The 26979-nt window shown below is 63.9% G+C and overlaps 1 protein-coding gene across 2 annotated transcripts; it reads left to right on the forward strand.

Moving 5' to 3' along the window:
- The first annotated feature begins 939 nt into the window (after positions 1-939).
- Positions 940-24060, forward strand: REXO1 (RNA exonuclease 1 homolog). 2 transcript variants are annotated; one of them, XM_072721934.1, is made up of 16 exons: positions 940-1234; positions 13184-14919; positions 15728-15832; positions 16657-16867; positions 18917-19080; positions 19417-19548; positions 19659-19782; positions 20492-20605; positions 20702-20839; positions 20957-21070; positions 21581-21654; positions 21863-21973; positions 22423-22538; positions 22639-22777; positions 22922-23042; positions 23135-24060. In XM_072721934.1, exons 1-16 carry the CDS (start codon positions 1078-1080, stop codon positions 23221-23223), a joined length of 3645 nt encoding a protein of 1214 aa, XP_072578035.1. In that variant the 5' UTR covers positions 940-1077; the 3' UTR covers positions 23224-24060. The 2 variants fall into 2 exon arrangements, with proteins under 2 accessions (XP_072578035.1, XP_072578036.1); XM_072721935.1 differs by lacking the exon at positions 940-1234 and adding an exon at positions 1642-3338.
- Positions 24061-26979: the final 2919 nt, after the last annotated feature.

Here is a 26979-nt window from a genome sequence, read left to right on the forward strand (position 1 = left end):
GGGCGTGCAGGTGGGTGTGAATGTAGGCGTGCACGTGGGAGCCCAGGTGGGTGTGCAGGTGGATGTGAATGTAGGCGTGCACGTGGGAGCCCAGGTGGGCGTGCAGGTGGCTGTGAATGTAGGCGTGCACGTGGGAGTCCAGGTGGGCGTGCAGGTGGCTGTGAATGTAGGCGTGCACGTGGGAGTCCAGTGGGCGTGCAGGTGGCTGTGAATGTAGGCGTGTACGTGGGAGTCCAGTGGGCGTGCAGGTGGCTGTGAATGTAGGCGTGCACGTGGGAGTCCAGTGGGCGTGCAGGTGGCTGTGAATGTAGGCGTGCACGTGGGAGTCCAGTGGGCGTGCAGGTGGCTATGAATGTAGGCGTGCACGTGGGAGTCCAGTGGGCGTGCAGGTGGCTGTGAATGTAGGCGTGCACGTGGGAGTCCAGTGGGCGTGCAGGTGGCTGTGAATGTAGGCGTGCACGTGGGAGCCCAGGTGGGCGTGCAGGTGGGCGTGCAGGTGGGAGGCACGACGCCCTCCCTGACAGCCAACTGTACAGCAGGGCGGGGGTGGGTTTTGGGGGGAACTCAGGGAGATGCGCCCGCGGGACTCGCCTCCTCCAGCAGGGGGCACTTCAGGGCAACACTAATAAAACGCAAATTAGAAGCAAGTGAATGACAGCTGGGTCCTGAGGGAGGTTTTTTTTTTTCTTTTTGGTCAGGCGCGCGGTGGACAGCCCCGGCGCCGTCGGGGCCTCGGGCCGAAGATGGCTGTGCGGGCGCCTCGGAGGGCCGGGCGGCGGCGCCGGCGAAGCTCCCGGAGGCCGCGCGCGGCCCCCATCCCCGCTCCCGCGGCCGCCTGTCCCGGCCCAGGGGTGCGCGACGCGCCTCGGTCCCTCGCGCGCAGGCGTTCCCGGGCAGGCGCGCCGCGGGCAGCCGCTCCCGAGGTCCCTTGCGGCGGCGTCCCGGGGGCCTGCGGGGGCCTCGGAGCAAGATGGCGGCGGCGGGGTCCGTGAGGCGCGGGCGGCGGCGACCGCGGCGCCAGTGAGCGGCCCGGGGGCCCGGGCGGCTCCGGGCCGGGGTCCGGCTTCGCGACGGACCATGCTACGCTCCACCGGCTTCTTCCGGGCCATCGACTGCCCCTACTGGGCTGGGGCGCCCGGGGGGCCCTGCCGGCGGCCCTACTGCCACTTCCGGCACCGCGGGGCCCGGGGCCCCGGCGCGCTGGTCGGCGGCGGAGCGGCGCCCCCCGCAGCAGGTAACGCCCGAGCCGGCTCGGCTCCCCGGCCCAGGCCTGGACTCCACGGCCGCGGCCTTCCCGGCGCCGCCGCCTCGGCCCAGCCGTCTCCCCACGCGCTGGCGGGCGTCGTCTCCGCGGCCGGGACCGCCCCCCCCCCCCGGGAGCCCGGGCCCGGCGCGGGGTGTCGGGGAGCCTCGGTGCCCGCGGGCGCACGGCGAGAACGGCGGGCGGGGAAGCCGTCCTGGGCCGTCGCGAGGGCGCAGGCACTAACGCAGGCCGAACGGCGAGCGCGGCCGGACGCCGGTGCCCCCGCCCCCCGCCCCCCGCGGCGGCCGCTGCCGTGTCCCGCGGTCGTAGGAGCACCTGCTGCGAGTCCGACGCGGCTGGACCGGGAGGCAGCCGCAGCCGAGCGGCGGGGCGGGCGGGGCGCGGGCTTCCAGGCCTGCCTGGGTTTGCGCAGAGGACGTTGGTGGACCTCGCGTCGTCCCTTCGCGCTGGGTGTCACCGTCATGGCAGTTTGCGGAAGGCCGCGGTGCGGTGGGCTTCTTGGAGGAGGTGTGACCGGGAGGATTAAGTGCTGCCATGCCCCTCCCTTCTAGGGGCGGCTCGGGCTCCCTCGGGTGACCTCTGCCCTCCCGGACCCACTTCTCCTTTTCCTCCTCATCGTGTCTCAGCTTCGAATCTTCTCCCCAAAAAAGCGATCATCGTCTCAGAACCTTCTTCCTTAGGGGAGTGCGGCGGCTAGCCTCAACCCAGAGGCCTGTTGCCCTGTGTGGTCAGGAAAAGAAAAGTAGGATTTTCTAATCTCACGGGAATGTGCTCGGGCCCCCTGGCACCTGCAGCTGTTTGCAGCCAGCCCGATGGGAGCAGTCCCTCCCTGTCTGCCTCTGCACCTGTGCGGGGGGCCGGGGGCTTGAGAGCTGCGTGAGCGCCGGGTGTGGCCCCTGGGGAACCTGGTGTCGGGGAGAAAGGACACGTGTGCCCGCTGGTGCCTGGATGCCGGATCATGGTACTCCCGGCTCCGGTGCGGGCCAGGGAGGGCGGGGAGTCGGCGCCCAGCTCTCCCGCTGAAGCGCAGTTTATTTACCGCCTGGTGGTGTATGTAGTGCTTTGCAGAGAGCCCCCTGATTTCTGGGGTCCTCACGGTGAGTCCAAAGAGGGCAGGACCACACCCTTAGGCCTCTGACACGGTGACTCGGCCCCAAGTCCACATGTTGCCTTCCAGCCTCCCAAACTCTGGGGTGTTGATTTCTCGCCTCATACGTTCTTCCCACGGTAAGTCACATCTTACGTTTCTTCCTGCCTCACAGATGGCCAGTTTGTTTCCCGAAGGATCATTTTGGGGAACCTGTTTAGTGATGTGGTCCTGTCTGCCCCGCTTGCGGTGGGGAAAAAACGCAGCCGCCTACCTGTTTCCGCAGCAGGTCTGCGTGTTCCTTTTGCAGGAAAGGAAAGGAAGGGGGTCTGCTTTCTGGTAGAACCCTGCGTCCCCCTGCAGAGGGGCAGGGTCAGTTCCCAGCTCAGCCTGTTTCTTGCTGGGGAGCCTCTCTGTTTCCTTCTCTGTGGCATGCTCATGGGGTCGCTGCCCTCTCCGGAGGCCAGGGGAGCGTGTGTGCCTCGTCCTTTCCCTCCCTTTCCGCTTCCCCTGCTCCAGATTTTGACAGGCCCCATTTCCTCTCAGCTGGAAGAGGCTGCAGCAGTCCAGATGTGCAGGCCCAAGCAGAGGTGCTCTGGCAAGGGTGGGCTGGGCCCGGTTTGCTTGAACTCATTTTTAAGCAACAAAGTTGCTAAGGTGCTGGGTGGGAGCTGCCTGCAGGTGGGCTGTGGGGGTCCCTGTGAGGCCCAGCACCTCCAGTCTTGGGCCAGTGGGCACCTGAACCTTGCAGTGGAGTCTGAGGCCAGTGAGGGCGCTGGGCCGGGATCCTGTCCCTTCCAGCCCTGCCCCCAACCCACCCCATGTGGGCTGCAGGCTCTCCAGACTCTTGCATGGTATTGTCCAGTTGGCAGCACACCCTTGGGTAGGCTCTAGGACTCTCAATGGTAGGGGTGATTGTCCCCATTTTACAGATGAGCACACTGAGGCCCAGAGATGGGGAGCCACTCTCCTGTGTGTGCATGGCTGGTAAGTGGGGGATGGGATTGAGTCTGGGCAGTCAGGCCCTTGCCCCACTCACCTCTTCCTTCCAGTGCCAGCTGCCAAGCACCTGTGAGTCCAGCACACAGCCCAGCACCCCGTGTGTGTCAGCCCATGCTCTGCCCTGGGGCTGGCTGGGAACAGTGAGACCTCGGAAAGAGAGCAGTAGGACGTGAGCGCTGAAACCTGAGGACAGGGGTGGTCATGGCTACGTGGTGGGGACAGCCCCCCCTCCCTGGGCCTCTTCTTAGGCCGTGGTTGGGGGGAGCTTATGGTCTGGAGAGCAAGCCTTGTTTCTCAGGGAAGCTCTGAGCCCGGAAGGTCAGGCAGAGAGGGGGATGGAGCCAGAGAACTAAGGCTTCGAGCAAAGGGTGGAATTTCTTTCCTCTGTGTGAGCTGGCTTGGAGCAGGAGGGGTACAGCCGCAGTAACAGGCAGTCCCCGGAGCATGGCTGCGCTGAGCAGATCCGCCGGCCACGCTGCCCCTCAGCTGCTCCCTCCTCGGGCAGGGTGCCAGCGGGTTTCGTGTGGGGGCGACTTCTCACTGTCACGTGATGGTTTCTTCAGAGGTGCAGTGGAAGTGTGCTCTCCTGCATCCAGCACTTTCTCAGCGCCAGTGAATTCTGGGGAGATTTCTCTCCCCTGATACCGAGAGAGAACGGATCCTGAGAGGACCTCAGCAGCCAGCAGCGTTGCCTGTTGTGCCTGGAGGCCCGGCGGGGGTTGCAAGGAACCTGGAGTGTCTTTGCTAGCCGGTGGGCAGCGTGGCCTTGAGTTCGGCCCACTGGGGCCTCCTGCTGAGTCTGGGGTGGGAACTCTGAAGCTGCTTGGAGGAACAATGGGAACTGGACATTGGGGCCAGGCCTGCTCTGGGTGGGCAGCATCCCTGGCCCCCGCCTGCTCAATGCCAGGAGCACCCCCAGTTGTGGCGCCCCCTACCCTGGTTGCGACGATGACAGATGTCCCTAGGCATCGCCTGGCGTCTCTTGGTCACAGGCTGTTTCTTGCTGAGGCCCCTTTACTTTCTTTTCAAGCGTCACCCCCCCCCCCCCCCCCCCGCTTCCCCAGGAAGCCACAGCCCCCAGGGACACAGTCGTGCGGGCTCCCAGAGGAGAAGCCTGCAGCACCGTCGGTGCTTCCATTGTCTCGTTGTCTCGTAGCTCTTGGCTTTCGTAAGGATGGGATTAGAGGCGAGGTGCTGGGGTGTTCAAAGCGCTGAATTCCCCGCTTACCGCGGGCTGCGTCACAGTTGTGGTTTTGGGCAGAGTCCAGCCGGTGAGGCCCACCCGTTGCTTCTGTTCATAGCGCTTTTCTTCAGGGCTCAGAGTAACATTCATTTTTAAAACATTGGACAATACTGAAAAGTCAGAAGAAACGTGTTTTGTAAATCGCCCCGAGTCCTGCCCCTGCCAGCTTGCTGTGCTCCCTCCCCGCCTTCGATAGAAGAGGCTTTGTGCCCTTTGTAGTCGTGATCCTGTGCACTGATTAAGTTGGATTCTGTTTTCTGAGGCGTGAGGCCATCCTGGGACTGTACCTCCTGGGTTCCCACACCTGGCCGCCTCTCTGGATGGCCTGAGAGCCTTAAAAAAAAACGCCTTCTTGCCCTGATCTACGCTTGAGCCACACACGTGTTGCTGTGTCTGCCCAGAAAGCTGCTTTTGTTATTTTAATTATTATTTTAAGATTTTTATTTATTTATCCATGTGAGATAGAGAGGCAGAGCCACAGGCAGAGGGAGAAGCAGGCTCCCTGCGGGGAGCCCGACATGGGACTCGATCCTGGGTCTCCCGGATCTTACTCTGGGCTGAAGGCGGCGCTAAACCGCTGAGCCACCCGGGCTGCCCTGCTTTTGTTATTTGAAAGTGTATCTGCTTAGTGTTAGCAGAGCCTTGAGTCTCTCCCTGCAAACCTGCCCCCAGGAGTGGCGCCTCGGGAAGTGTGTGGTTGTCAGTTCAGTGGTGCCCTGGGGTGGGGGGGAGGCAGGGATGCTGCTCAGCCCCCTGCAGTGCCCAGAGTGCCCCTTTCCCTACACACGCAGGTTTGTCCAGCCCTGAACTGAGATGGAGGAACCTGATGAGCACCCAGCCCCTGGGGCAGCTGAGAGGAGCTTGGGGGACCTGTGCCCCCCCAAGTTCTCCAGGGGCTCCAGAGGAGAGGTGCGAGCACCATGGCTGGCTTTCAGCCCTCGCAGGTGGAGGGCAGCCCCAAACGCAGGCATCCGGCTCCCTCTCTGTTGTGCAAAGAGCCTATCTTGGGGGAGGGGTTGGCCTGGCCTCCAGCTGCTGGTGGTGGCTCCTGTGCCTCACTTAGCCCTTCTGTGAAACGGGTGATGACCTGGGCTCTCCACGGACAGTGTCGTGGGAATGCTCTCCTGCGTCGTCGTCCCCACCCACCCCTTGTGCACTCAGGGCCCCCTTTCAGGGTCACACTGGGTGCCACTGAAGTGGGCGCGCGGGATTGTCTCAGCTCTTTGCCTGCATGTGCAGCGGGGCGGCCGGCTGGTGTGGTCTCATTCACACCCGAGAACCGGATGCTAAGAGGGAAGCGAAGACGGGGAAGGAGGTGCTCGGGTCCCTGGGGCCCCAGTGACCCTGGAGCCATCTGGGGCCTGCGGGGCATGGGGGGGGTGTGTGTCTCTGTCTGCTTGCTCTCCCCCTCCCAGATCTCAGCCTTCCTCAGACTTTCTGCCGTGGTTGGCCAGTGTCTTTTTAGGAAGCAGGTGTGTGCTTGCCATTTGAGGGCCTTTGGTCTGGCGGCTTCCCCAGGTACTGAAGTTTTCTGGAAACGGCTGCGTGAGCACCTGGCCACAGCAGGCTGGGTGGGGGGCAAGCAGGAGGGAAAGCCCGGAGCACTTCCGGGGGAAACTGCACGCCCGCTTGTGCTTTAGTTTACTGGACGAAAACAGGGTGGGAGGCTGCTGGGGGGCCCAGAACCTGGGTGCTCTGCGCTGGGGCTTGGGCCTGACACGTGCTCACACACAGAGGTACCTGGGCCTCGAGGTCTTCTGCAAAATTGGGAGCTAGCCCTGGGACCCTCCTAGGGCTCTTCTGGATGCGTCTGAATTCAGTACCTACCTGTGGGCTGGGGGCAGAGAGCAGTTGGCATAGGGGTTGCGGGGACATCAGGTAGGTTTCCCCAAACAAATGGTTACTGAGCTGGGCTTTGAAGGATGAGTAGAAGTTTGCCTCGTGGCTGGAAGCAGAGGTGGTGGTGGGGGGATGGTAATCCAGGATTGGGGCAGGGATGCAGCGCAGTGGAAGGCCCGAATGTTCTCTTGTGTGGTTTGGAGGGGCTGGGGATGGAGTGGAAGGGCACTTGCTCCCCAGCATTGCTGCCGCCCCCAGCGGGTCCAGCAGGGGTCACTGTTGTCACACTGACTGCCAATTGTCCTGGAGCTTGTTGCTGCTGCTGCTGCTGCTGGTGCTGCTGCTGCTGGTGCTGCTGCTGCTGCTGCTGCTGCCTGGGCACTCAGCCCTGGAAGACTTAAATAGGGGGCTGTGCAAATGGGGGGCTGTGCGCGGAGCCACTGGATCTCCTGTGTGGCTGCTGGGGGCCGACTGTCCCATGGGACCGTGTCCTCCAGTCACCACAGGGGCCTGTGTCACGGGAGTGCATGCACTCAAGGCATGGAGGGCCTGTGACCCTCGGCCAGTATTTCTTTTACTCCTTCCCTCCGCCCACAAAGCTTTGCAGACACTTGTGCCGGCCAGCTCACCGGAGGCCGAGGTGTAGACAGGAGCCAGGTGGTCAGCATGTCGAGCTCCGGGACAGCAGGGGACATGGAGGGCACATCTGGGCAGCACTGGGGCTGCATTCACTCTAGGCACATCCTGGTCATGCTTGTCCCTCAGGGCCAGATCTGTCCCTACCCAGTTGGTCACACATCACAGTTGTTTGTCCTGAGAGACGTGTGTCCGATTCTCTAGCCGAGTGGCCCAGAGAGCCCTCAAAGAGCAGGAATGTGGGTACTATTCCAGGAGGCAGGACCCGAAAGCCCTGGGGCCTCCTCCCCAGGCGCCACTGTTACAGCATTGTGCTGGGTACCTAGGGAAGAGCACAGGCCTGCCTGAGCTGCTTAGTCCTACCAGTCCTGCAGGGAGGATCTTGGAGGGCTGCCTGGAGGAGTCGCTGAGGTAGAGGCCATCAGGCTCTGGGCAGGAAGCTGGTTCCAAGTATGAAGGAGAGGAGAGGGCTGGCCCACCTGGAAAGCCTACCCTCACCACTCTTCCCCGTCACCTACCTGTGTGGTCAAATAATAAAAGGCACTGATGCTCATGTGTGACTTTGGTGTGTGGGCTCTTTCCTGGGGGACACAGCTAGCTGCCCCCATGTCTTGACTTCATGTTCCTGGAAGAGGATGCTGCAGTGTTCTTGGGCCTCCCGCTGGCCGGGGCACCTCCCAGGAGCCTGTGGTGTGGAGGAAGGTGACCCCCGGGATAGCCACTGGCCACCCGTGTTTGGGGAGTTGGAAGCGTCCCAGGACCAGAGTGAGAGAATCCGTAAAATGTTCTGTTTGGGGACCGTGAAAGCAATTTCATGCCCCCCACAGCCCATGGGGCGTAACCAGCCCCGTTATGAGGGCAGCAGAGAGCAGGCCCCCTGCCGGGAGGCCCGTGTGGCCGCTGCAGCCGGTCTCTCTGGCGCTCTTCTGCGTTTTTTTTTTTTTCTTCTTCTGCGTTTTCATGCTCTTCTGTGTCTTCCTGGGTTTCCTTTGGTTTTTATCCTGCCCCGCATGCTTCCCTGCATGTTTGCAGCGTAGCTGAGCCCCCGGTGTGTTTACGATGGCAAGCAGGCTGTGTGCCGGGCGGTGGCTGCTTCCAGGGCACTCTTGTCCTGGTCCTCCCGGGATCAGGCCTCGGGGTGGCCAGTGATGCCCAGAGGGAGCCGAGCTGGGGGGTGGTCTCAGGCCTGGCGGGGGTCCTCTTTCTTTCCCTGGGAACCCTGGCCTTGTCCTTGCTTGGGGGGAGGGGCTTTAGAGCTGAGGGCAGCGAGGGGAGGTTGTCCAGTGTCATCAGACTGTCCTGGAGGTGAAGGTGGACCTTAGGCTCTGCTCCCCGAGGCACAGCCCAGCCCCATTGTCAGGCACGTAGCATGTGTCTCCCCGTGTGCACCTACTTCCATGGGCTGTCGCCGTTCTCTTCCTACGGGTCTGGCGTGCCCCAGGACTCTCCCTTCTGCTCCAGAATGGGTGAATGGCCAGGTACTTTCATCCTGGGCTTCAGGCTCCTGCCCTGTGGGGCACTTGGATGTCCAGGTGTAAGGGCGTCCTACCCAGGGGAGACTTTGGGCCTGGACAGAAGGAAGGTCCTCAGGAATAGAGCCTTTGGGCCTGGAGGGAAGTAGTGACGCTCCTAGTGCCTCTGAGGAATTGGGGAGTGGCCAGAAGAGCCCAAAGTAAGGGGTTGGTGCTTAGACCCTCTGAGCCCCAGTTGGCCACCCACCCTGCATTCCAGCCAAGCCAGGGCTGGCTGTGAGCCAGTGCCCTACCTACCACTGTGGTCTTATGGGTACATCCCCCCCCCACCACCACCTTGTAAGGCCTCTGCCCCCTACGCAGCTCCCAGAGCCTGGGTGGGTTTAGTCTCTCCACTGATGAACCCTTGTGTCCTGCTTTATCTCGAGTGCTGGAGGGACTGACTCCTCCCTGTGTCCCTGACACCCCCATGCAGGGTCAGCAGGCTACGGCTCTCACCGGGGTTGGAAGACCGTCCCACTAATGTTTTATCAGAGCACGAAGCCAGGGTGGGACCACTGTGCACTGTGTGCTAATTGGCTTTGGACCTTGGGCAGAGTGGTGGGAGGACTGGGGCGACAGCCAGCCCTTAGGAAGGCAGAGATGGTCGTTGGCAGCACCAGGTCTCCCTTCCAGGTGGGAGAGGACCTAGGCTCTGGGGTCAGCCCTCTCACCAGCTGGGTGAAACTTAGGGAGCAGCTTGGCTGGCCAAGACTTGGCCGCCTTATCCGTGGAATGGGCTGACTTGGGGCTGACGATGTGAGGGGAAGCCTGAGCGGCTCCTGAGGTTCACGGTGGGGCTCACAGACCCGCCCCAGTGGGGCCTCTGTGCTTGGCCGTCGTTAGTTCCACGTGCCTTTACGGGAGGGTGTGTAGTGTTGTCTGGAGGTGGGGTGCAGTGGGAGCAGGGGCACAGAGCCACGGATGAGGCCCAGGCCCAGGGGTTTCCCGGCAGAGGTAAGGTTGGGAGGGATCTGAGGCGGCTACACCACTGCCCCGTCTGTTGCTCACTCAGCCCTGTGTGGTCTCCACAGTGACCCTTGCCCCAGCCTTGTGTGAGTTTTTGCACTCAGGGATCTGCAGCCTTGGAAAGCGGGGGTTGGCCTTTCCTTGTGGGGTCGGGGTGCTGGCGTCCCCCTTTGCTGGAAGCCTGTCCCAGGAGCGAATGGTCAGAGAGTCGGGACACAGGAGCCAGGGAAGGGCAGCTCTCTCCTTGGGCAGGGCTTGGGGGGTGTGGGGCCTCTGCGGGCACAGAAGCAAGGCGGGCCTAGGTGTGCTGGGGGTGGGCAGTGGGTGTGGGAAGAGGGGTTCGTGACTTCTTCCTCAGCCTAATTAATCTTGTTTACCAAACGCATGCTTACCAGGTGCAAACCCCCAAAGGAACCGCCCCTTGGCTTCCTTCCAGATTAATTCTGCGATAATTAGGAGATGCCTTCCAAGGTGCCCCATGGCCCTTCCCAACCTCTGTGGCTGCCACCCGCCCAGAGCTCTCCAGTGGGCTCCGTCAGGTGGCCCGTGGCACCTGCAGCTCGTAAACCAACTGAGTCCTGACAGGCTCCCCACGGTCCCGGCCCTTGGAAGCAGGGTGGGGCAGGGGGCTAGAGGCCACGAGGGTCCCCCTCCCAGAAGCCTCAGGTAACCTAGCTCTGGGCTCCGTGTGCTCACTTTAAGCCACAAGTTTGTAGCAGCTCCTGGCAGCTATGCTCGAAGGTTCTTGACCTGTCTGGAGCCCCTCAGGCTGCTGATGAAGTCTTACAGGACCTGAGGCCCCAGTGGGGCAGGGTCTTGACCTTCTTAGGCACACCGAGGACAGTTTCTTTTGCCTTATGGTAGGGGAGGCAGCCTCCAGCTGGGGCTGAAAATGCCGCATGTTGGCAGGCTCGGGAATGCTCGTATCAGGGGGCTGGGTGCTTGGACTGGGCTCAGCCAGGAGCTGCACCCCCTTCAGAGTCTGAGCTTCTGGGACCCCGAGTGCACTTGCCCCTTCCCATGTGAGAGGCCAGGCTGCCAGGAGGCTAGAGGAGGTGGAGCAGGTGTGATTGCCCTTATAATGTCAGTACAGGCTCCAGGGTAGGAAGACAGGCCTGCCTCAGGTCCCCTCCCCTGAGGGCCCCCCCTTTGCAGGCCCTCCTCCTTCCCTCCCTTGGGGTCCCCCCTAAGCACAGATGCACTTGGGGGAGAACTCTTCTTTTCAAAGTGTGAAGTGGCCTGAGGTGTGAACTTGGACCTCATCACTCTGAAACAGCTGAGGGGCTCCTGGTGATGTGCATACTGTTTGTGGCCCTTCTGCCCAGTGATGGACCCTCCGTTCATCCCGAACAGCCCCTGAGGGAGGGGGATCCCTGCTAGGCAGGCTGCACTCTCGTCCCCACAGCAGGGGCAGGAATCTTAGCCACAGGAGGGAGGATGGGGAATGAGCTGGGCTGGATTGGAGGCCCCCTGAGAACTGCCAACCTAGCCCCTCGCTCCTTGCTGGCAGCCCAGACTTCCGAGGGGAAGGCATTGGCTCCTCTCTGTTCACCCGGCGGACTTGGCCCAGAGCGGGCCTCCCATCCGTGCGTTTGGACTGGTGGTGGGTCAGGGTGGGCTGGGACGATGGCCTTCCATCTGGCTGGTCCCTCCACCTCTGAGCAGCGGCGGCCACGCATCCTGCCCCGAGTGAGGGGAAATGACCACTCCCCAGTGCCCCACTCGGTGGTGGTGGGTGATGGACCGGCCTCCCTCTCTCTGACCCATGGTCCTGGCTCGTCCTCGGTGGTCTGAAGTGAAGCTACCCGCTTCTTTCTTCTAAGTATGATCTAAACTTGGGTTCCAGGGTAAAAGCTAAACAACACGCCCACAATGATCCCTTTCCCTCCCTTGGGCCCCAGGCCCAGCCACTGTGCCCTACAAAGCTTCCTGTGGTGAAGGCCGGTGCCCAGCTGCGCCGGTTTCTTTCCACGGCTTTCCCGCTCCGTGGTGCTGGAGTTTCCTGGGGCTGCCGTAGCTCGTCACGTTGGATGGGGGCCCTTAAATCAAGACTCCTTCTCGGACAGTTCTGCAGGGCGGAGGTCCAGGATAGGTCCCCCTGGGCTCCCTGCAGGTGCGGGCAGGGTGTGAGATCTAGGGAGGTTTTCTCTTGAGACGCTTCAGAGTGACCTCTAGTGAGACCTAAAAAGTTATTTGAGTATATAGTTGATACACGAAGTTATGTTACTTTCAGGTGTACAACTTAGTGCTTCAAAAATTCCATTATGTCATTTTATAAAATGTGTTGTTAAATTTTAGATAGGATTTCTAATGATGAACTCGTTCAATTCTGGAATGTTTGAACATGGTGTATTGAGTATGGCATGTTATCCTTTTCTTGGAATGTTGGGCTTCTTTTGCTCATGTTTTATTTAAAGTGTCCATAGTTCTGTCCATAAGTGAGAGTCTTCTGGGAGTTTTGTGCAGACATTGGTGACATGGGTGCTGGGCTCATAGCATAAGCCCTGGAAGATGGTACATAACCGGAGTCATCTATCCCACCGTCGCTGCTAGGGGTGGGGACCCTTCAGGTTGATATGAACATTAAAAGGACGGGGTCCTGGGATGCCTGGGTGGCTCAGTGGTTGGGCACTTGCCTTTGGCCCAGGTCGTGATCCTGGGATCCAGGATCAAGTCCTGCATCGGGCTCCCTGTGAGGAGCCTGCTTCTCCTTCTGTCTGTGTTTCTGTCTCTCTCTGCGTCTCTGTGTCTCTCATGAATAAATAAATCTTTAAAAATAAAAGGACAAGATCCTGAGCTTGAGCTCCACGGTGGGTGTAAAGATTACTAAAAAAAAAAAAAAAAATTAAGAAGTTATGAGGACATCAGCTTCGCTCTCCACCCCACTTGGTGTTTTCAGAGTGGAATTTGAACATACAATGCTTTCTTCTTTACACCGTGAGACCCTTAGCAGATACCATTCTGCCTCACCTTTTTCCTTAAAAGTGTTGTCGGGCTCCCTAGCGGTGGTGGGCTTCCACTTTCTCCTGGCATATGCACAGCCCCGTGGACTTCACTGCAGGGAGGCAGGGAGCATGTTTGTGGGACAGAGCCCTACAGGTGACACCTCTGCGGCGGCCCTCTGCTCCCCTCCCACCCAAGCCTTGACCCAGGGAAAGCTTTGGACGTACCCTCCCCACCCCCCGGCCCCACTGTGTCTGTGCCCGGCCAGGCTGGCAGGCCCTCTCTGCACACCCGCCCAGCTCCTGTCTGCAGGAAGTAGCGTGCTGCGGCTTCCCTGAGGGCTGGGGCCATGGGGAATCCCATTCTGGCCCCAGCTCCTGGATTTCACATGTCCAGCCAGTGAAATGTCCCTCCTCCATCGTGCCAGTGCCACGACCTGCACCGCGAGCTGTGCTGTGCCAGGAGGTGTGCAGGCCAAACGGCCATGGCTCTGGGGCCCAGTTGTGCTTCCTCAGCCTTTCTGGCACAGCCTCCCTAGGGGTTTGCTGGAGGCCCAGCCCCCCCATCGATTCTGGTTCTCTGCTGGTTCTGAGCTTCGGGCTTCGGGGCTGATGCCCAGGTCGGGGGTGGCCAGCTTGTCGCTGTTTAGGGGCCCGCTCACCGCTCTTCTCTCCTGCTTCCCGTTTCAGGGCTCGGTTATGATCCGTACAACCCCGAGCTGCCCAAGCCCCCCGTGCAGAGGGAGAATGGAGCCCTGGGCAGAGGGGACGAGCCCCGCTCGGACATCCTGGAGCTGGAGCTGGTCAATCAGGCCATCGAGGCCGTGCGCTCTGAGGTGGAGCTTGAGCAGCGGCGGTACCAGGAGCTCCTGGAGACGACCCGTGAGCACAGCTCAGCCGAAGCCCCCGCCGTGGCACCCCGAGGCCCCACCGCTTGTTCCGCCGCTGGCCTGGATGAGGACGCCTTCCCGCTGTCATTCGATTACAACCCTGGTGGCCGCCCCGGCCTGTCGAGCCCTGATGCCAGCTACCAGCCCACCCCACTGGCCACTGCTGCTGAGGCAGGCAGCAAGTACTCGCTGGCCTCTCTGGATCGGGCACAGGGCCATGGTGGGGGGGGCGGCAGTGCCCTGGAGTACGTCCCCAAGGCTGTGAGCCAGCCCCAGCGATACGGCCGCCCCATCCCCAGCAGCAAGTACGTGTTGGATGACTCCAAGCCATCCACAGACCTGGAGTATGACCCTCTGTCCAACTTCTCTGCCCGGCTGCTCAGCAGAGCCAGTTCTAAGGATGACAGGGCCCCCAAGAGGCCCAGGGGCTCCCGGGGCAGCGAACCCTACACGCCTGCCCTCAAGAAGCCCTGCGACCCCTTCGCCGGCTGCGACGCCAGGTTCTCAGACTCAGATGATGATGCCACCGCAGCTCCAGTGGACGGGCCCATCACCACCAGCCCCCCCAGGGCCCAGTCGGGCACTGAGACCAAGGCCCCTGGGCAGCCCGGCTCCAGGGAGGTCCAAGACACTGAGGAGGGTGGCCTGCGGGAGACCAAGGAGATGGCAGTGCAGTACGACGTGGAGGACCTCGGGCAGCCCCCCAAGGCTCCTGCTGGGGCGCCTGTGGCCAAGCCCAGCTCGCCTGCCAAGGCCACCCGGGAGCCTGGTGGCCCCAAGCAGGGAAGACCCAAGAAGAAGAAAAGTGGGGCACTGCCTGTCACCACCCATAAGGACAGCGCCCGGAAGAAGGACAAGGGCAGAGATGGAGAGCACGGGAGGCCGGCCGGGAAGCCCGGGGCAGACCGGAGGGGCCCGCAGGCCGGCAGCCCCCGGCATAGGGCTGAGCAGCCCGAAGGGACCAAGAAAAAGCCATCTTCGGCCACCCCAGTGGCCAGCTCAGGGAAAAGCCGGCCCGACCGCGGGGGTGCCCACCAGCTGCCAGTCAGGACGGGTGGGAAGACCCCATCTGGGAAGCTGGCCGAGCGGAAGGCCCGCTCGCTGGACGAGGGTGCCTCCCGGGATGCCCCTAAGCTGCAGAAGCGGGCCTTGAGCCACGCAGACCTCTTCGGGGACGAGAGTGAAGACGAGGGCCCCGGGCCCACAGCGCCCCCCGCCCCACCCCACCTCAGCTCCGACTCGGACTCCGACTCAGACTCCGACAGCAGCCTGGGCAGCTCAGCGGCTCAGGGGCCCCGGAAGCGCCTCAAGGCCCCTCTGCCTGCCCAGCCCGCCCCCGCCGCCCCCGCCCCCACCCCCGCCCCCGCCTCACCCTCCTCCTCCTCCTCCTCCTCCTCTGAGGCCGGTGAGAGTGTGGACTACTCGGCTCTGGAGAAGGAGGTTGACTTCGACTCCGACCCCATGGAGGAGTGTCTACGCATCTTCAATGAGTCCACCAGCGTCAAGACGGAGGACAGGGGCCGGCTAGCCCGGCAGGTGAGCCCCCTGCCCAGGGCCTGTGGCTTCTGTGGGGGTGCTCCCCTCCTGCGGTCAGGAGCCCTTGGGGGCTGCGTGCTGTGTGCCATCCCCCCTCCCAGCCTTGTCCACTGCCAGGACCCTGAGGCCCACCCAGCAGGGTCCCGCAGTGGTGTTCTGAGCTCTGCAGAGATCAGGCAAAGTCGTGCGGTGCATCTCCCACCTCTCCCCCTTCTCTCTCCCCTCCCTCCCCCACCCCCCCACACCCACTGTCCAGTGCCCCCATGTCGGCCACCAGAGGGAGCTTGTGGTCGACAGAGCCTGCCGCCAGCTCTTCGAGCTGGTCCCTGCTCTGAAACCCACATCTCATGTGAGGGCCACAAGGTCCCGCCTGGGGTGCTCTGTCCTTTACTGCCCTGCTCCGTTCACAGACCTTTGAGGTGTGGCCGGTCAGATCTCTGCACCCTGTTCTCCCATTCTGCGTTTCTGAGCTGCCCCATGTGAGCGGGTGAGGGAGAGGAGCCCGAGGCAGTGGTCTGGGCATGAGACCATGTTGCCCTCGGGGCTGGGGTGTGTCTGCAGGAGATGCAGGGGGTCCTGTCTCCTCACCTGCGAGCGTGTGGGGTGCGCCCCCTGGCTGGAGGTGAGGGTCCCACATCATCTCTTTCAAGACCTGGGATCCCCTTCCTTGAGTACATTCCTGCCTTTCCACCTCACCGCATCTAGGCTCTCGGTGGTTGGTGGTTGGAGCAGCCCAGAGGAGCCCTAGACGGGTGTGGGAGGAGAGGCCCGAGGGAGGGAGCCTTGTTGAGGGTTGGATGTGTTTCAGCCCCCTAAGGAAGACAAGAGCGAAGACAAGGGGCATTCTGCTCTGACCACTCTGTTCCCTGGGCAGAAGAGGAGAATTTCTCATCTCTCCAAGCAAGGCAAGGAGGTCAGTCTGCCTTTGGGTCCCCAGGGGAGGCTGGCAGGGCAGGGAAGGCCCCCGTCTGCAGAATCAGATCCCTGTGTCCCTCTGCCCATGAGCCCATGAGCACACGTACACCCGGCACTCCTGTGTCCTGGCACTGAAGTGTGTGGAGCCCACCTCCGGTCTTCAGGCTGTGCTCCCTGCTGGGGGGAAGCGGGGCACAGAGCAGGGAGGGCCCCCTAAGGGACAGGCCCAGCGCTGGCTGTGAGGTGTGCTGTGTGGTCGCAGGCACAGGCCCAACCTTTCTGAGCCCTGGTTTCCACCCTGAAGACAGGAGCAGATGTTGGTGGCTGAGGCGAGCGAGCATAGGGGAAGGCATAGGGGAAGACAGGCAGAGGGCGGGCTCCTGGCCAAGCACCTGGGAGCTCTGCTTGATCCAATCGCCAGACCCCTCCCCTGGTGAAGCTGGAGGCTGGAGGTGATTGAATCAAGCGTGATTGGATTGGCGTGCCAATCCAATCAGGGGGCCCAAGGATTCCCACCCACGTAGTGGCTGTGCCTATATCAGGGCCAAGGGCACGGCCTGGACATTCTGAAGGCAGCAGCCAAGAGAGCAGGACCACGGAGGTGCACTGGGACAGCGAGGCAACATGAGTTTGAGGTCTAACCTGCCGAGCTTGGTTCCTGCCAGGGTATCCAGGAACTCAGAGGAGGGCACCAGGGCAGCCCACTCTGCCGCGGCTCTGGCGTCCCTGCCCTCCTGCCTGCTCTGTCAGCCTTCGGGCCTACGTGGTCTGCTCTGGGTGCCCCCAGCATATGACCCCAGCCTGGAATTTGTCATCACTCAGGCAGAGCCGGTGAGGAAAGGCCCAGCCCCCCCTGCCCGGCCTCCCACTGCCCAGGAGGTATGCTATCGGCGGGCCCAGCAGGCCCAGAGGGACTCAGCCACCTGGCTCCAGGCTGCCCAGCAGCCAACAGAGAAGCCATCCTCCATCCACATCTCAGCTCCTGGTGAGAAGAGGAGGATCGCCCATGTCCCCAACCCCCGCTTGGCTGCAGGTGAGTCCCAGGGCTCAGGGGCTCGGGAGTGACAGGGGGACCCCAGGCCGGGCTCCGCTTCTGCCAGCGATGGTGGCCTGGCCGGGGCCTTAGTGTGCTTGTCTGTGACATGGGGATAAAGGTCTCTCCGACAGTTAGCAGGAGGCCAAGTCGGGCCTAGTGCAGTGCCCAGCGGCTCTGGGCCTTTCCTGGCTTTGGTGCTGGGAGTGGGCGGCTGGCTGAGAGTCTGGGGATGTCTTCCTGTCTTCCTCCCATCCCTTGTCTATCTGGCAGACCCAGAGCCTCCCTCAGAGGCCCTGACCCAGAAGCCTCCCTGTGACTCTCCCTCTGTCCCTGGTCTTTGTGTCCTTGCCTCCCCCGGGCTCCTGGGGTATTGGAGGCGGGTGGCCTGGTGGGGGCCTGAGTGTGGGCACCGGGCTCTAGACAGTGATGCCAGGAACAGGGAGCTGGCCTCCGGGTGGTGTGTGGGGACAGGCACCAGGCTCCTGCCCAAAGCTGGTATCAGGGAGGCTTTCAGCTCATCGGGAGGGGTTCGGGCTAGATCATGATGCCCTGCTGCTCTGAGGGGCACCTTCCCCTACTAGGGAAGCCGGTTCATGCCTCTGCTGTCTGACGGGTGAGAGTCTCTAAGGCAGCCGCCTCTGGAACGGAGGAGATGTTGGCGGGGTGGGGCGGGGGGGTGGGCTTGTTCACATGTAGAGTCAGCCTCACTTGGAGAGGCCCCTGCCTCCTGATCGGCTCCCAGGGGCCTCCCTTGCTGTTGGTTTAAACACTCCCTTGAGTAACCGGGGCCTGCATGGTGGCCCGACAAGGCTCCCACAAATGCAGGCATCCACCCCCCACCCCCCGCTTTTCCCTGGTGCCAAGAACCTTCTTCAGGATAAGCTGTCTGCGTTCTGACCTTCCCCTCCCTGGAGCTCCTGCCTTAGAACTCAATGGCGAGAGGTGTTGGCTGAGGGGCTTTAGCAGTGGCCAAGGGAAAAGGGCCCTGAACAGTGTGGATCCTTGGACACGGCTCTCACAAACCCACAGCTTCTGCCTGCAATCGGGTCTCGCAGGTCGTCGATGGCCTGGGGCAGCCCTAGCACAGCCCTGGCACACTGCTCGCTGTGCCCACGGCGGGTGGCGTCAGCTGCAGGTGGTCCAGTATCCACAGGCACTGTGGCGGCCTCCCCAAGCGACAGGGGGACTCACCTGAGGTCTGGGCAGTCTAGTCCGAAGCTCATACTGGCTTTCCTTTCCACGTGTGCCCCGAGTGCTGCGTGGAAAGTCTGAATGAATCTAAAAGCTGTCTCTCCTTCCTGAAAAGCTCACGTGTCTGCCCCATCAGCAGAGGCTGCCCCGGTGTGGGCTGAGCTGCGGCAGCCTGTGTGCCGTCGTCCTCCCAGGAGGCCGGGGTCGGGGCCCTCTGCTCTCCATCTGTTCCCCTTCTTTGGGCAGGGTGGGGCCCAGGCGCGGGGCTGGCCAGAAGCCCCAAGCTCACGCAGGCGTGCGCCCCCCCCCCCCACCGCCTCCCCTAGTCCCCGCTGCCTGCCCCGGAGCCCTCGGAAACGGCCCCACAGGCGGGCACCCTCCTCCCTGGGGGGCGGGAGACTGTTTGGTTTGTGACCTCATCAAAGGGAACACAGGCAGCAGTGGGCAGGCCGGCTGGTCACAATGACCGGGCCGGGGGGGCATCCTATACCCTCTGGTCCTCAGCCCAGGAGCCAGGGCCTTTCCTCCCTCCTGCGTCAATGCCTCGGAGTTGGGGGCCGGAACATGTGGCAAAGGCTCCACATGTGCCCTGCCACTCGCCGGACCACCCCGGCGGCGACGTTGCCTGAGCCGGCCTCCGGAGCCCCATTTGTGTTTCCCCCTTCTCGATGGACTTGCCCGAAAGCAGATAGAGCCTAATGTCATTCCATAGCCCGTGCCCCCCAGCCCAGCCCTTCCCCCTGTGCTCCGAGATGCACGTCCTGCTGACGCTCAATGACCGCGGCTGCTTGGTGCTCTGTAGCTCAGTGATGGGCGTGCTCTCCTCCTGCACTCACGTGCCCTGTGCCCCACCAGCCCCCACAGGTGCCAAGAGGACCCTCGCCGCCAGCAGCAGCCAGCCTCCCAATGGCCCCGAGCCAGGCAGCCAGCCCCTGAAGGCCCGCACGTTGTCAGGCATGGCGTCCAAGACCACCACCACCGTCACCCCCAAGCGCGTTGCCCACAGCCCATCTTTACAGGTGAGCATCCCCCTCCCTGCGGCTCGCTGGCACCCTCCCCGCTCCCTCCACTCTTCTGTTCATTAAGGAATTCATCCCTGGGGCAGTGTCTGTTCGGAGAGAGCAGGGGGCACAGGTGCCATGTACACCACCCTGCCTGCCCTCGGTTCCCCTCTGGTCGACACCGCTGTGCTGGTCTGTTGGCCCCGATGAGCCAGTGGCAGCCCTCACGGGCACCGAAGCCCAGAGTTTCCGGCGGGGTCCGCCCTGTGTGCGCCATAGCCTGTGTGTTCTGAGAAATGCATCAGAGGACCAGGCAGGGCTGTGCCACCTCCGATGGCTCTGTGTGATCCCTAGAGTTTAAAGAAGCCCATTATTCCGAAAGAGTTCGGGGGCAAAGTCCCCACGGTCATCCGCCAGCGGTATCTGAACTTGTTCATTGAGGAATGCCTCAAGTTCTGCTCTTCAAACCAGGAGGCCATAGAGAAGGTGCGTGACCCTGGCAGGTGGCTGCTGGTCAGCTGAGGGGGCCACGGCTGGCCCAAGTTCGGGGGCGGCCAGGCCCGGGGCCCCCAGGCTGAGCAGTGTGCCGTCCTCAGGCGCTGAACGAGGAGAAGGTGGCCTATGACCGCAGTCCCAGCAAGAACATCTACTTGAACGTCGCTGTGAACACCCTCAAGAAGCTGCGGGGCCTGGTCCCCAGCTCCGTGCCTGGTCTCAACAGTAAGTCAGGCCAGGGCGGGTGGCCGGGGCATTAATGTCTGGAAGAGTCGGGTTTGTGCCTCTAGCAGGGGGCCCAGGGCTGCGCTGGTGGCTGGGGACCACTCTCCCCCAGGCCGTGGGGCCCTGGCCAGCCGGCTTTCTGCCGCTCGGAGCGCGGGGAGGCTCTCAGACAAAAAGGTGGGTGCTGGCTCCTGGTCGGCGGGCTTCCATGGAAGGTGGCGTCCGCCCCACACCCTCACTCCTGCGTCTTCTCGCTCTTAACCGCCCTCCTTAGCGAGCGCCTCTCCCGAGCCGGGGGCCGCCTGCTAATGGGGAGGCCTCTTCAAAGGCGAAGCTCCCCCAGCCTGCTGCGTGCATTCAGCTCCGGGAGGACGCGTCATTACTGCCTCTTGAAGGCACATTAAGCCGCCAGTGCGCACACTTCCCTGCTCTCCTGCTCCCGCCTCGGCCCCCACAGCTCCTCCTGGGAGGCTTCCACAGTGCCCCCGGAAGGCCCCTAGATCTACGTTCCCTGGGGCTTCTGGCAACCAGCAGCCAGTCCCCAAAGAGTTTAGGAGGGGGCAGGGTGACTGCCCAAGGTCACAGGCAGTCTCGCCTCTCTGACAGGGTGGTGAGGAGCTGGCCGGGGGACAGGTCACCATGGAGGGCGGGAGTGCACTCAGGAGGGACGAAGGAGTCTGAGCATGGCTTACCGTCCCCCCACTTCCAGAAACCAGCGGCCGGAGGGTCGTGTCCCATGAGATGGTGCTGGGGGGCAAGTTGGCCGCCAAAACCAGCTTCTCGCTCAGCCGCCCAAGCAGCCCCCGGGTGGAAGATCTGAAAGGTGAGCCTGGTCCCTGCAGCCGTCCAGCCAGGCCCTCCCCCTGCTTAGTCGTCCGTGGCCTTGCTACGGGCTTACTACGTGTCCGGTTGTCCCCAGGGGCCGCCCTGTACGGCCGCCTCAAGGAGTACCTGCTCACGGAGGACCAGCTCAAGGAGAACGGGTACCCCTTCCCACACCCTGAGCGGCCAGGGGGCGCCGTCATCTTCACGGCTGAGGAGAAGAAGCCCAAGGACTGTGAGTGGACTGTGCCCCCCTGCTTGCGGAGGGCCGTCTGGGCAGGGGGAGTGTGCCGTGAGCCGGGGCGCACCCCAGGGTGGGTTCAGGGCCTGATGCCCCCGTGCCGCCCCACAGCCTCCTGCAGAATCTGCTGCCGGTGTGGCAGTGAGTACCTCGTGTCCCCGTCGGGCCGCTGTGTGCGCGAGGAGGAGTGCTACTACCACTGGGGGCGGCTCCGCCGGAACCGAGGTGAGCCCTCTCTGCAGACACCACACCCCACAACCTCCCCGCCTACTCCTGGTCAGGCTGAGGCTGTCCCTTTGCACCAACAGCGGTCGGGTTTTCTTTCTGTGTGTCCTCTCCCTTCCTAAGCCGTGTCCCAGCATGGATGGTGGGGAGGCCCCCCCACAACCCCCAGCCCCCACGCACCCTGGCTCCCACCCTCAGCACCCCACATGGTGTGCTCCCCCTTGCAGGCCGCCTGCTGCCCACTGGTGGGAGTGCCAGGGTCCCCCACCCCATCCCCGAGACACATGTGTCCTTGCTGCCCCTTCTCTGGGGTCCCGAATCCTCATTCCCTCAGGGGCCCTGGTCCCCCCCAGGAGAGGAGGAGAGGAGGCTGTAGATGCCCGCCTCACAGGGGCCACCCCTCCTCTGCTGAGAAGCCCCTGCCCCAGCACATCAGGTGCCACGATTGTGCGCGGGAGGCGTGGGACTGGGCTGCTGGGGGCCGGGCCCTGACCTCCTCCTCCATTTCAGTGGCTGGTGGCTGGGAGACTCAGTACACGTGCTGCTCGGCTGCCATTGGCTCCACTGGCTGTCAGGTCGCCAAGGTAGGTCTCTGGGGCCCTGCTCCCCCGCCTGGGGAGCACCCCCGGCCTGGCTGGAAATGAGGTGCAGCCTGGGCCAGAGCCCGCATCCCCTTTCCTGTCCTTTGATCCGTGTGCCTCTGACGGCGGCCTTAGGAACAGTGGGGCGTCCCCCAGAAACCACCCGCCCCCCACCCGCCAGCCTCACGGGCCTTCACCGCTCTGCTCGCAGCAACACGTGCAGGACGGCCGGAAGGAAAACCTCGAAGGCTTTGTGAAGACTTTCGATAAAGAACTTTCAGAAGACGCCCACCCGGGGATTTACGCCCTTGACTGTGAAATGGTGAGTTGAGCGCCGTGTGCACTCAGTGGCGGCCGGGCACCTGCACCTGCAGCTTGGAGCCGGCGTGGGTCTCAGGATAGAGCAGGTGAGGGGAAGAGCCGCGGACCACGGCGGGGTGCTGGCCTCCCTCGTGCCTCAGGTTGTGTCTGGCTGCCACGCCGGCGTCTTCTGAAAGCGAGCTTTTCTCCCACCGCCAAGTAGAAGCTCTCGTCTCACCCCTTGGCACACCAGGCGCACCGTGCGACACAGCCAAGGTCCTCGGGACTGGCTTGCAAACCAGGGGGCTGTTGGGGCTTTGTGAGGGCACTGCGGGTTCGTGCCCACCCCTACTCCCACAGAAGGCCTGGAGCTCCCTGGGGCTCGGGGTGCAGGGTGTCTGGCCCGTGGTCCTGGGGTCCGGTGGGGGGCGGGGGGGGGCATGTGGTCACCTGACCCCTCCTGGCCTGCAGTCCTACACCACGTATGGCCTGGAGCTGACGCGTGTCACGGTGGTGGACACGGACATGCAGGTGGTTTACGACACCTTCGTCAAGCCGGACAATGAAATTGTTGACTACAACACCAGGTGCGGCCCCGACCCCCCACTCCCTGCCCCAGCTCCCAGGGTGGGAACCCCAGATTTGCCTCCCTAGCTACCCTCAGGGCCCCTGCTCTACCCGCCCCAGGTTTTCAGGGGTGACTGAGGCTGACCTCGCCGACACGAGCATCTCGCTCCGGGACGTCCAGGCTGTCCTGCTGAGCATGTTCAGCGCCGACACCGTCCTCATCGGACACAGCCTGGAGAGTGACCTGCTGGCCTTGAAGGTACTGCCGTCCCCAGGCTCTGCTTGCCCGGGGTCCTCGGAGGGAGGACGCTGGGAGCTGGGCGGGCTGTGCCCCGGGCACCTTCCTACCCCCGCCCCCTGGGGCCCTGGCCCCCGCGGTCTCTGCCCAGCCTCTCGCCCACAGGTCATCCACAGCACCGTGGTGGACACGTCCGTGCTCTTCCCGCACCGCCTGGGCCTCCCCTACAAGCGCTCCTTGCGGAACCTCATGGCTGACTACCTCAGACAGATCATCCAGGACAATGGTGAGCAGGGGGCGGTGGTGAGCAGTGGCAGCGGGGCCCGGGGGCGGGGGCGCACCCATGCCAACGCATCCCCCACCCGCTGTGCCCCACAGTGGACGGGCACAGCTCCAGCGAGGACGCCAGCGCCTGCATGCACCTGGTGATCTGGAAGATCCGAGAAGACGCCAAGACCAAGCGGTGACCGCTGCCGCCTGCCCGCCTTCCCCGCAGCCCCGGCCCGGCCTCTACCCCAGGCCTCTTCCAAAACAGTGCAATAAATCTCGAGAGCTAACCCTGTCCACGTCGCCGAGACATGGAAACAGAGAGCGGGAGGAGCCGGCGGCCGAGTGCCCACGCCGAGACCACCTGGAGCCCTGACCCCACCCGGCCCCCTGCGCCGCCCCGCCTCTCTGCCCCCGACTTCTGTCCTCCGGAGACTGCTGCTGACGCCCCATGAGGCCGGGCCAGACCCCACCCGGCACCCAGTGGGCCCTGCTGATTCCCCGGCAGCCAGGCCTCCCGCTCTGGCCCCTTCTGCCGGGCAGGCTTTTCGTGGGTGTGTTTGAGACAGGGGTTTCTTTTTTTTTATTTTGTATTGTTATTTTTATTATTTGTAATTTAAATCTGACGACTACTCGCACAGTTGTCTTTCCCCAGCTGGAGAAGCCCTGGTGCTGCCTTCCCTGTGGGGGGCGGGGCAGGGGGGAGGAGTTGGGGGGCCGGTAGCCGACAGCTGGCACCTTGGCAGCCACCAGGACCGAGAGTCCAGCCCGGCCTGGGCCGGACGGGTGGGAACTGGCCTCCCCAAACCCACCTGGACTCCGTGACCTCTGGGAACCAAGCCAGCCCCCCTGCCCCCCACCCCCAGGGCCTCGCCTTCCGGACCCCTCCAGGGCCCATCAGCCTCTGGACCCTGTCTTCCTGCCAGAGCCCCGCCCTCCCCCAGGGGCTGTCTGTAAAGGCCTGCAGTCCCCCTAGGGCCCTGAGCCCCGAGCCCCAACCTGAGGCAGGGACGGAATAAATGTTTGTATGGATTTTAGCTCCCTGGCGTCCGGTGGTGTTCTTGTGCCAGACGAGGCCCCATGCAGGCTGTCCCTGTTGTCAGGACGTGCCCTGACCTCCGTCGGTGCTTGAGCAGTGCCGGGACCTGCCACCCGGGCCCCGGGGTGCTCTGGGCGGTCTGGGTGTGGGGCGTGCACGGGTGGCCCCCGTGGGGTGCAGTGATGGTGGGGGCAGTAGCCAAGTCCTGTGAGGCAGGGGGTTTGCGCCCGGCGGGGGCGGGGCGGGGGCGGGGCGGGGGTGAGGAGTCCCGGAGAGCCACACCTGTGCCATGCACCTCTGAGAAGCTACCACAGAAAGGGAAGGGTGGCCCCCGCCCACCGTGCCCCGGCCTGCAGCTCCCAGGAGGTGCTGCTGTGCATCGCGCCCAGCCTGGGCGCCCCGGAATCGGCTGCCTTGTGAATGTGCCTCTCGGGGGTGGAAGGGCCAGGGCTGTTCAGCTGTCCGCCTTCGGTTCATTTAAGATGCAAAGTGAAGCCAGAAATAACCTCGCGGAGGGAGGGGCTGGCGCTGGAGTCCCTGGGTCTGGAGGCAGGAACACAAAGGTGCTGGCAGGAGGGCTGCCCGGAGGAGGCCCCTGTCAGGCTTCTGCTGAAGGCCTGGAGAGCAGGGTCCCAGGCTGAGGACACAGCAGCCTCTACCCCCGAGGTGTCCTGGGCCAGCACTGCAGAGGACTGGTTGCCCTCTGGATCCTGGGGGCCCCGGGGGGCAAGTGTCGACCAGCCACTGTTGTGCTCTTGTGACCATTGGAGGTTCTCCCACCTCCTCTGAAAACAAGTAGTAGTTTCCTACAGGACTGATCGCAGGCCCCTGAGATCCTGTCCTGAGCTGAAATCAAGAGTCGGGTGCTTCACCGACCCAGGCGCCCCCTGTTTCCGTGATCCTGGTGGTGTCTCCTTCCTCCCCAGAGCTTAACGAGCCCCCAGGGAGGCCCTGAGGATGGGTGCCAGCTTCTAGCTGGCCAGAGATGCTGACTCTTGGAGGCTGCAGGGCCTTTGCACATCCTGGGGACGGGATGGGGTCTGCAGGCCCCTCCTCATGGCCAGTCCCGGCAAAATTAGAACAATTTGTGCGAGCCCTCCGCCATCATCCGGGACACCCCTGGACAGGCGCTGGATGTGTGCTCGGTGATTGAATATGAGGCCTACCTGCCCCCCTCCTCCGCAGGCCCAGGAGGGTGTGTGGAGTGGGAGGTGGCTGCCCTGATGGGGGGGGTCACATCCTGTGTGCCGCACTCACTCATTCGTTCATTCACCCAGCTTTTGCTCACAGGTGTCGCCAGGCAGCCGGGCGTCTTGGGGCTTGGCATCAGGCGCAGGTACCAGGTCCACTGGCTCAGAAACAGGCTAGAGGGAGGGGTCCCAGGGCCCAGAGGGAAGGGTGGTGAGGGTGGGGAAGCCCAGAACCAACCACCTTCCTAATTTCCACACTTCAGACCGTGTCTAAAAGTGAAAATACGAAAGGCAGCGCTCAATCACCACTTCTGTGCCCAAGTTTGCCCCTCCCCTTGAACCCCACTCCGGGGGCCCTAGCGTCAGCAGCCGCTCCCACATACCCCCGCCCTGGCTCCCGCCTCGGCCATGGCCCCGCTGCACGGCTGTCTCCCACCCCTGTCAACTTCAGGGAGACTCCCAGAGCCCCGGCCAGCACCCCGTGGGCTTCCGCCCTGCGCCCAACACTACACCTGCGCATAGAAGGTGCTCCCTAAGCAGGTACAGGACGGCACGCAGCTTGCACTTGTGATGCCTGTTCCCAGCCCCACTCCCGCCCTCCGCAACCCAGGCTAGGTCCAACCCGCCCTACCGAGGCCCTGCTCCTAAATCATGGTCCCCTTAGTCCTCTGGCCCGGACAGAGGCCCTCTCATCCGGCCCGCCCACTGACCCTCCCCAGCCCCAGCCTGCCCCCACCTCGACACCCCTCCGCTCGGTGCGAAGCGCCCACCCTAGATCGCGGCCCACCCTCGGCTGGGCACACCTCTGCAGAGACCTCCTCCCCGGGCTCCACCTCTGCCACGCCCCCACCCCGCCTTCTCCGGAAGGCCCCGCCCCTCCCCGCCCCTTCCCGCCCCTTCCCGCCCCTTCCCGCCCCTCGGGCACTATTTACAGAACCTGCCCCTAGCGCAGCCCCGGCTCGGGGCTCCGCCCCCCGGGCCTGCCCGCCCTGGGGGTCCCGCCCCCCCGACCACCCCGGACCCACCTGTTTCAATTCACAAGACCCCACCCCCAGAGCTGCCCTGGCCCCACCCACATCCCGCCTTCTGGCCCCGGCCCCGCCCCTCGGGAGCGGCACGTCACAGGCCACGCCCACACGACAGCCCCGCCCACCTCGAAGATGCCCCCGCCCCCGCCCTCCTGGCTCCGCCCCGCGCCGCCCGTTTCTGGCCGGTTGGCTCGGGGCCAACAGCTGCGCCGCGCGCACCGCCCCGGCCGCCCGCGGACCCCCGCCCCGGCCCGCGCAGGTGAGCGGCGGCGCTCCCGCTGCTGTGCGTCCCCCGGCGCCCGCGCACCCTCTCTGGACTCCGCCCAGCCTGAGGGCGTGAGGTCGCGCCGGCCTCGGGGGGGCCTCGCCGGAGGTTTGCGCGGGGCGCAGTCCGCGGAGCGCCCCCGCCCCGGGGTCCCGGGGTCCCGGGGGAACCGTCTGGGCCGCCGCCGCCGCGGGATGCTCGAGACTGGTGAGCCGAGAGTGGGAGGACGGGGACGTCCTCCTGCCCCACCTGAACTTGGGGTGGACCCTGGCCACGGGGCGTTCCCCCCACCCATCTGCCCCGCGGGGCCTCCCCGGGCCCTGGGTCCCGCTCACCCCGAGCCTCGCTTGTCCTGGTCTGGCGAATGGGCGCTGAGCCAGGCCCGCCCCCTCGGGGCCTGGGGACTCGGTGCCCTGAGACGCCTGCCACCTCCG

This window comes from Vulpes vulpes, chromosome 9 (genome assembly GCF_048418805.1).
Source record: "Vulpes vulpes isolate BD-2025 chromosome 9, VulVul3, whole genome shotgun sequence".
Taxonomy (NCBI): Eukaryota; Metazoa; Chordata; class Mammalia; order Carnivora; family Canidae; genus Vulpes; species Vulpes vulpes.

Coding starts and splice junctions, on each gene's coding strand:
- REXO1 (XM_072721934.1), top strand. CDS start 1,078: ATGCTACGCTCCACCGGCTTCTTCCGGGCCATCGACTGCCCCTACTGG. Junction 15,833..16,656: donor TCTCCAAGCAAGGCAAGGAG/GTCAGTCTGCCT, acceptor GTCATCACTCAG/GCAGAGCCGGTGAGGAAAGG. Junction 19,081..19,416: donor CCCACAGCCCATCTTTACAG/GTGAGCATCCCC, acceptor TGTGATCCCTAG/AGTTTAAAGAAGCCCATTAT.